The sequence below is a fragment of the Oncorhynchus keta genome, unplaced genomic scaffold (genome assembly GCF_023373465.1).
Source record: "Oncorhynchus keta strain PuntledgeMale-10-30-2019 unplaced genomic scaffold, Oket_V2 Un_contig_3588_pilon_pilon, whole genome shotgun sequence".
Lineage (NCBI taxonomy): Eukaryota > Metazoa > Chordata > Actinopteri > Salmoniformes > Salmonidae > Oncorhynchus > Oncorhynchus keta.
In genome coordinates this window covers 67501-76749 of record NW_026287325.1, presented here as the reverse complement: position 1 = coordinate 76749, position 9249 = coordinate 67501, and the positions used below count along the sequence as shown (strand labels likewise).

General features: G+C 49.2%; 1 protein-coding gene across 1 annotated transcript in view; it reads left to right on the top strand.

The window, feature by feature from the left end:
• Positions 1–218: 218 nt before the first annotated feature.
• Positions 219–9249, top strand: part of LOC127924040 (CD82 antigen-like) — a gene marked incomplete at its 5' end in the record, with an annotated part of 21715 nt that continues 12684 nt past the window's right edge. Inside the window, 2 exons of the mRNA XM_052508381.1 lie at positions 219–343; positions 4831–4905. Of these exons, the coding sequence (XP_052364341.1) occupies positions 219–343; positions 4831–4905 (200 nt within the window). The remainder of the gene's footprint in view (positions 344–4830; positions 4906–9249) is intronic.

Sequence of the window (9249 nt, the reverse complement as noted above, 5' to 3'; positions counted from 1 at the left end):
CTAAAATGCTAGCCTATATATGGTTTTTACCATAGCGATGCTAACATGCTAGCCTGTGCATAGCCTACATCAGACTGCTTACATACTACTAACCTATATGTGTTTACAGAAGATATGGTAAGGAGTCTGCTTGTTCCCACCTCTAAAGAGGAGTTTGGTTTTTACCACAGCGATGCTAATGTGCTAACCTGAGAGTGTTGCTTTGTTTCTCTCTACAGAAGAGTCCTCCACAGCGCTGAAGATAGCTTCCTACATCCTGATAGGTGTTGGTGGTCTCTCCATGTTGATGGGCTTCCTGGGTTGCCTGGGGGCTATCTATGAGATCCGCTGTCTGCTGGGCCTGGTGAGCGCACACACACAGGCACAGTCTGACTCTCAATCAGTGGTGCACAAATCTAAAGTCAAAACCATCTTTAAAACATTGCTGGCATATCCAAAATCTACACTGAGTGGACAAAACATTAGGAACACCTGCTCTTTCCATGACATAGACTGACCAGGTGAATCCAGGTGAAAGCTATGAACCCTTATTGATGTCACCTTCAATCAGTGTAGATGAAGGGAGGAGATGGGTTAAAGAAGGATTTTTAAGCCTTGAGACATGGATTGTGTATGTGTGCCATTCAGAGGGCGAACGGGGTATGGTGGTATGTGCCAAGCGCACCAGTTTGAGTGTGTCAAGAACTGCAACGATGCTGGGTTTTCCACACTCAACATTTTCCTGTGTGTATCAAGAACGGTCCACCACCCAAAGGACATCCAGCCAATTTGACACAACTGTGGGAAGCACTGGAGTCAACATGGGCCAGCATCCCTGTGGAACACTTTCGACACCTTGTAGAGACCCTGTGGAAGGCTTTCAACACCTTGTAGAGACCCTGTGGAAGGCTTTCGACACCTTGTAGAGACCCTGTGGAAGGCTTTCAACACCTTGTAGAGACCCTGTGGAAGGCTTTCAACACCTTGTAGAGACCCTGTGGAAGGCTTTCAACACCTTGTAGAGTCCCTGTGGAAGGCTTTCAACACCTTGTAGAGACCCTGTAGAAGGCTTTCAACACCTTGTAGAGTCCACGCTCTGACAAGTTGAGGCTGTTATGAGGACAAAAAGGGGCCGCAACTCAATATTATGAAAATGTTCCTAATGTTTTGTCCACTCAGTGTATGCTAGTGTGAATGCATTACAAACTACTGCTACAAACTACGGCTGTTCCAGTTGGATATTGTAGCAACACAAAGCCCCGTGGCTGTTCCAGTTGGATATTGTAGCAACACAAAGCCCTGTGGCTGTTCCAGTTGGATATTGTAGCAACACAAAGCCCTGTGGCTGTTCCAGTTGGATATTGTAGCAACACAAAGCCCCGTGGCTGTTCCAGTTGGATATTGTAGCAACACAAAGCCCCGTGGCTGTTCCAGTTGGATATTGTAGCAACACAAAGCCCCGTGGCTGTTCCAGTTGGATATTATAGCAACACAAAGCCCCGTGGCTGTTCCAGTTGGATATTGTAGCAACACAAAGCCCCGTGGCTGTTCCAGTTGGATATTGTAGCAACACAAAGCCCCGTGGCTGTTCCAGTTGGATATTGTAGCAACACAAAGCCCCGTGGCTGTTCCAGTTGGATATTGTAGCAACACAAAGCCCCGTGGCTGTTCCAGTTGGATATTGTAGCAACAAAAAGCCCTGTGGCTGTTCCAGTTGGATATTATAGCAACACAAAGCCCTGTGGCTGTTCCAGTTGGATATTGTAGCAACACAAAGCCCCGTGGCTGTTCCAGTTGGATATTATAGCAACACTGTTCCAGTTGGATATTGTAGCAACAAAAAGCCCCGTGGCTGTTCCAGTTGGATATTATAGCAACACAAAGCCCCGTGGCTGTTCCAGTTGGATATTGTAGCAACACAAAGCCCCGTGGCTGTTCCAGTTGGATATTGTAGCAACACAAAGCCCCGTGGCTGTTCCAGTTGGATATTGTAGCAACACAAAGCCCCGTGGCTGTTCCAGTTGGATATTATAGCAACACAAAGCCCCGTGGCTGTTCCAGTTGGATATTGTAGCAACACAAAGCCCCGTGGCTGTTCCAGTTGGATATTGTAGCAACACAAAGCCCCGTGGCTGTTCCAGTTGGATATTGTAGCAACACAAAGCCCCGTGGCTGTTCCAGTTGGATATTGTAGCAACACAAAGCCCCGTGGCTGTTCCAGTTGGATATTGTAGCAACACAAAGCCCCGTGGCTGTTCCAGTTGGATATTGTAGCAACACAAAGCCCCGTGGCTGTTCCAGTTGGATATTGTAGCAACACAAAGCCCCGTGGCTGTTCCAGTTGGATATTGTAGCAACACAAAGCCCCGTGGCTGTTCCAGTTGGATATTGTAGCAACACAAAGCCCTGTGGCTGTTCCTGTTGGATATTGTAGCAACACAAAGCCCTGTGGCTGTTCCAGTTGGATATTATAGTAACACAAAGCCCTGTGGCTGTTCCAGTTGGATATTGTAGCAACACAAAGCCCTGTGGCTGTTCCAGTTTGATATTGTAGCAACACAAAGCCCGTGGCTCTTCCAGTTGGATATTGTAGCAACAAAAAGCCCCGTGGCTGTTCCAGATGGATATTGTAGCAACACAAAGCCCGTGGCTGTTCCTGTTGGATATTATAGCAACATAAAGCCCTGTGGCTGTTACTGTTGGATATTGTAGCAACACAAAGCCCCGTGGCTGTTCCAGTTGGATATTGTAGCAACACAAAGCCCCGTGGCTGTTCCAGTGGGTGTTGTAGCAACACAAAGCCCCGTGGCTGTTCCAGTTGGATATTGTAGCAACACAAAGCCCTGTGGCTGTTCCTGTTGGATATTGTAGCAACACAAAGCCCTGTGGCTGTTCCAGTTGGATATTGTAGCAACACAAAGCCCCGTGGCTGTTCCAGTTGGATATTATAGCAACACAAAGCCCTGTGGCTGTTCCAGTTGGATATTATAGCAACACAAAGCCCTGTGGCTGTTCCAGTTGGATATTGTAGCAACACAAAGCCCCGTGGCTGTTCCAGTTGGATATTGTAGCAACACAAAGCCCTGTGGCTGTTCCAGTTGGATATTGTAGCAACACAAAGCCCCGTGGCTGTTCCAGTTGGATATTATAGCAACACAAAGCCCGTGGCTGTTCCAGTTGGATATTGTAGCAACACAAAGCCCCGTGGCTGTTCCAGTTGGATATTGTAGCAACACAAAGCCCGTGGCTGTTCCAGTTGGATATTGTAGCAACACAAAGCCCCGTGGCTATTCCAGTTGGATATTATAGCAACACAAAGTCCCGTGGCTGTTCCAGTTGGATATTGTAGCAACACAAAGCCCGTGGCTGTTCCAGTTGGATATTGTAGCAACACAAAGCCCCGTGGCTGTTCCAGTTGGATATTGTAGCAACACAAAGCCCCGTGGCTGTTCCAGTTGGATATTGTAGCAACACAAAGCCCGTGGCTGTTCCAGTTGGATATTGTAGCAACACAAAGCCCCGTGGCTGTTCCAGTTGGATATCGTAGCAACACAAAGCCCTGTGGCTGTTCCAGTTGGATATTGTAGCAACACAAAGCCCGTGGCTGTTCCAGTTGGATATTGTAGCAACACAAAGCCCGTGGCTGTTCCAGTTGGATATTGTAGCAACACAAAGCCCCGTGGCTGTTCCAGTTGGATATTGTAGCAACACAAAGCCCTGTGGCTGTTCCTGTTGGATATTGTAGCAACACAAAGCCCTGTGGCTGTTCCTGTTGGATATTGTAGCAACACAAAGCCCTGTGGCTGTTCCAGTTGGATATTGTAGCAACACAAAGCCCTGTGGCTGTTCCAGTTGGATATTGTAGCAACACAAAGCCCCGTGGCTCTTCCAGTTGGATATTGTAGCAACAAAAAGCCCCGTGGCTGTTCCAGATGGATATTGTAGCAACACAAAGCCCCGTGGCTGTTCCTGTTGGATATTATAGCAACATAAAGCCCTGTGGCTGTTCCTGTTGGATATTGTAGCAACACAAAGCCCTGTGGCTGTTCCAGTTGGATATTGTAGCAACACAAAGCCCCGTGGCTGTTCCAGTTGGATGTTGTAGCAACACAAAGCCCCGTGGCTGTTCCAGTTGGATATTGTAGCAACACAAAGCCCTGTGGCTGTTCCTGTTGGATATTGTAGCAACACAAAGCCCTGTGGCTGTTCCAGTTGGATATTGTAGCAACACAAAGCCCCGTGGCTGTTCCAGTTGGATATTGTAGCAACACAAAGCCCTGTGGCTGTTCCAGTTGGATATTATAGCAACACAAAGCCCTGTGGCTGTTCCAGTTGGATATTGTAGCAACACAAAGCCCCGTGGCTGTTCCAGTTGGATGTTGTAGCAACACAAAGCCCTGTGGCTGTTCCAGTTGGATATTATAGCAACACAAAGCCCCGTGGCTGTTCCAGTTGGATATTATAGCAACACAAAGCCCCGTGGCTGTTCCAGTTGGATATTGTAGCAACACAAAGCCCTGTGGCTGTTCCAGTTGGATATTGTAGCAACACAAAGCCCCGTGGCTGTTCCAGTTGGATATTGTAGCAACACAAAGCCCTGTGGCTGTTCGAGTTCGATATTGTAGCAGCGTCTAGGAGATGATGTGGAAGTTCACATCCTAGTCAGTTATTTACATACATAGTTGAATACATAATGCATTTCTATTTGAAGGCAAGGTGGTGTTGCTGTCTGAACGATGCTGCAGGGGATGATGTCGGGTGTTTGGGTGGATGTGTTTATGCATTGTTATGATGGACTGTTGCCACGGTGATGTCATCTCATATATCCCATGATCCTCTCTTCCTCCCCAGTACTTCACCTGCCTGCTGCTGATTCTGATTGGTCAGGTGGCAGCCGGTGTACTCATCTACTTCCAGAAGGACCTGGTGAGTGATGTCACTTCCTGTTTACACCGGTTGTTGGTCGAGTTCAGGAAAGGGAAATGTCAGAAAAGTATGTCATTTTGTAATTTAGCAGACACACTTATCCACTGTGACTTACAGGAGCAATTAGGGCTAAGTGCCTTGCTTAAGGGCACATGAGCAGATTTTTCAACTAGTCAGCTCGGGGATTCGAACCAGCAATATTTTGGTTACTGGCCCAAAGCTCTTAACTGCTGCTGCTCTTAACCACTACACGGTGTGTACCTGAACATTCCAGAATGTTGAACCCTCCTGAACACAACCTGTTCTGTAGAAAATGACTCACCCTTCACCCTTGAGACAACACCTTGTTCTGAGACTGATTACACCTTATTACTTTCAGTCAGAACACGCTACCAAAAGCTGTGTTAATGCTTTCTATAGGACCAGAATAACAATCTATAGGACCAGAATAACAATCTATAGGACCAGAATAACATTCTATAGGACCAGAATAACATTATATAGGACCAGAACAACATTATATAGGACCAGAACAACATTCTATAGGACCAGAACAACATTCTATAGGACCAGAATAACAATCTATAGGACCAGAATAACATTCTATAGGACCAGAATAACATTCTATAGGACCAGAATAACAATCTATAAGACCAGAATAACAATCTATAGGACCAGAATAACATTCTATAGGACCAGAATAACAATCTATAGGACTAGAACAACATTCTATAGGACCAGAATAACAATCTATAGGACCAGAATAACAATCTATAGGACCAGAATAACAATCTATAGGACCAGAATAACAATCTATAGGACCAGAACAACAATCTATAGGACCAGAATAACAATCTATAGGACCAGAATAACAATCTATAGGACCAGAATAACAATCTATAGGACCAGAACAACAATCTATAGGACCAGAACAACAATCTATAGGACCAGAACAACATTCTATAGGACCAGAACAACAATCTATAGGACCAGAACAACAATCTATAGGACCAGAACAACATTCTATAGGACCAGAACAACATTCTAGAGGGTGCTGTATGAGGCAGCCATAGATATTATCCCTGAAGTAGTGCACTACTTAGGGAAGAGGGTGCTGTTTGGGTCAGCCATAGATATTATCCCTGAAGTAGTGCACTACTTAGGGAAGAGGGTGCTGTTTGGGACAGCCATACATATTATCCCTGAAGCTTCCTGCTTTTTGGATCTGAAATGGAACCAAGTCTGGATCTAACATTTAACATTCATTTTTAAATTTTATTTCACCTTTATTTAACCAGGTAGACCAGATCACCTTTATTTAACCGGGTAGACCAGGTCACCTTTATTTAACCGGGTAGACCAGGTCACCTTTATTTAACCGGGTAGACCAGGTCACCTTTATTTAAACGTGTAGACCAGGTCACCTTTATTTAACCGGGTCACCTTTATTTAACCAGGTAGACCAGGTCACCTTTATTTAACCGGGTAGACCAGGTCACCTTTATTTAACCAGGTCACCTTTATTTAACCAGGTAGACCAGATCACCTTTATTTAACCAGTTTAGGCCAGTTGAGAACAAGTTCTCATTTACAACTGCGACCTGGCCAAGATAAAGCAAAGCAGTGTGACACAAACAACAACAACAGAGTTACACATGGAATAAACAAACGTACAGTCAATAATACAGTAGAAAAAGTATATATACAGTTTGTGCAAATGAAGTAAGATTATAGAGGTGAGGCAATGCAATAGGCCACAGTGGCAAAGTAATGACAATTTAGCAATTAAACACTGGAGTGACAGATGAGCAGATGATGAATGTGCAGGTAGAGATACTGGGGTGCAAAGGAGCAAGATAAATATATATAATAACAGTATGGGGATGAGGTAGTTGGGTGGGCTATTTACAGATGGGCTATTTACAGATGCGCTGTGTACAGGTACAGTGATCTGTGAGCTGCTCTGACAGCCGATGCTTAAAGTTAGTGAGGGAGATGTGCGTCTCCAGCTTCAGGGATTTAGGTAGGTAGGAAGGGAGATATGATCCTCCCCCTACCACCACACTGAGGCCTCTCCCTACCACCACGCTGAGGCCTCTCCCTACCACCACGCTGAGGCCTCTCCCTACCACCACGCTGAGGCCTCTCCCTACCACCACGCTGAGGCCTCTCCCTACCACCACGCTGAGGCCTCTCCCTACCACCACGCTGAGGCCTCTCCCTACCACCACGCTGAGGCCTCTCCCTACCACCACGCTGAGGCCTCTCCCTACCACCCACGCTGAGGCCTCTCCCTACCACCACGCTGAGGCCTCTCCCTACCACCACGCTGAGGCCTCTCCCTACCACCACGCTGAGGCCTCTCCCTACCACCACGCTGAGGCCTCTCCCTACCACCACGCTGAGGCCTCTCCCTACCACCACGCTGAGGCCTCTCCCTACCACCACGCTGAGGCCTCTCCCTACCACCACGCTGAGGCCTCTCCCTACCACCACGCTGAGGCCTCTCCCTACCACCACGCTGAGGCCTCTCCCTACCACCACGCTGAGGCCTCTCCCCTACCACCACGCTGAGGCCTCTCCCCTACCACCACGCTGAGGCCTCTCCCCTACCACCACGCTGAGGCCTCTCCCCTACCACCACGCTGAGGCCTCTCCCCTACCACCACGCTGAGGCCTCTCCCCTACCACCACGCTGAGGCCTCTCCCCTACCACCACGCTGAGGCCTCTCCCCTACCACCACGCTGAGGCCTCTCCCCTACCACCACGCTGAGGCCTCTCCCCTACCACCACGCTGAGGCCTCTCCCCTACCACCACGCTGAGGCCTCTCCCCTACCACCACGCTGAGGCCTCTCCCCTACCACCACGCTGAGGCCTCTCCCTACCACCACGCTGAGGCCTCTCCCCTACCACCACGCTGAGGCCTCTCCCCTACCACCACGCTGAGGCCTCTCCCCTACCACCACGCTGAGGCCTCTCCCCTACCACCACGCTGAGGCCTCTCCCCTACCACCACGCTGAGGCCTCTCCCCTACCACCACGCTGAGGCCTCTCCCCTACCACCACGCTGAGGCCTCTCCCCTACCACCACGCTGAGGCCTCTCCCCTACCACCACGCTGAGGCCTCTCCCCTACCACCACGCTGAGGCCTCTCCCCTACCACCACGCTGAGGCCTCTCCCCCTACCACCACGCTGAGGCCTCTCCCCTACCACCACGCTGAGGCCTCTCCCCTACCACCACGCTGAGGCCTCTCCCCTACCACCACGCTGAGGCCTCTCCCCTACCACCACGCTGAGGCCTCTCCCCTACCACCACGCTGAGGCCTCTCCCCTACCACCACGCTGAGGCCTCTCCCCTACCACCACGCTGAGGCCTCTCCCCTACCACCACGCTGAGGCCTCTCCCCTACCACCACGCTGAGGCCTCTCCCCTACCACCACGCTGAGGCCTCTCCCCTACCACCACGCTGAGGCCTCTCCCCTACCACCACGCTGAGGCCTCTCCCCTACCACCACGCTGAGGCCTCTCCCCTACCACCACGCTGAGGCCTCTCCCCTACCACCACGCTGAGGCCTCTCCAGATGTGCGTCTCCAGCTTCAGTTATTTTTCAGCATCAGCCGGCGGCTGCAGCCTCTCTGCCAGATGGACAAGACTGGACATGTTGCTGCTTCAGTACTTTAAACAAGATCTGATTTCTCAGTAATACTCTGTTCACTATAACTAAGCATTTCAACACAACAGACATGTCCAAATCATGTAGCTAACCACGCTGGGCCCTGGGCCTGCCGCTGGGCCTACGGTTGAGAAGGAGGAGAGGATATAGGAAGTGAGGAGATGGGAAGCGAGGAATGTTGGAAAGGCTCATTGCGAGAGCACATGTCTCACCATAGGAAGACATGCCAGGTCTCCCTTCTGACCTCAATGAGACTTCCTGGTTCAATAAAGGTTCAAAACAAAACGCGTTTCAACAACCATCGAACTTCCTGTCGTTCTGCTCTTTAACGACACACACCTGAAGGCTTTTAGGGTGGCAGAAAAAAACTCAAATGGAGCCCTTTTCCCGATACAGTGGTACTACTATTGACTGGAGCCCTATTCCCTATATAGTGTACTACTATTGACTGGAGCCCTATTCCCTATATAGTGCACTACTTTTGACTGGAGCCCTATTCCCTATATAGTGCACTACTTTTGACTGGAGCCCTATTCCCTATATAGTGCACTACTTTTGACTGGAGCCCTATACACCCTTGTTAAAAGTAGTGCCATATAAATGGAATAGGGTGCCATTTAGGGGAGAGAGCCTCTTTATTTGCCCTGATTCAACAGAGAAGGGGAG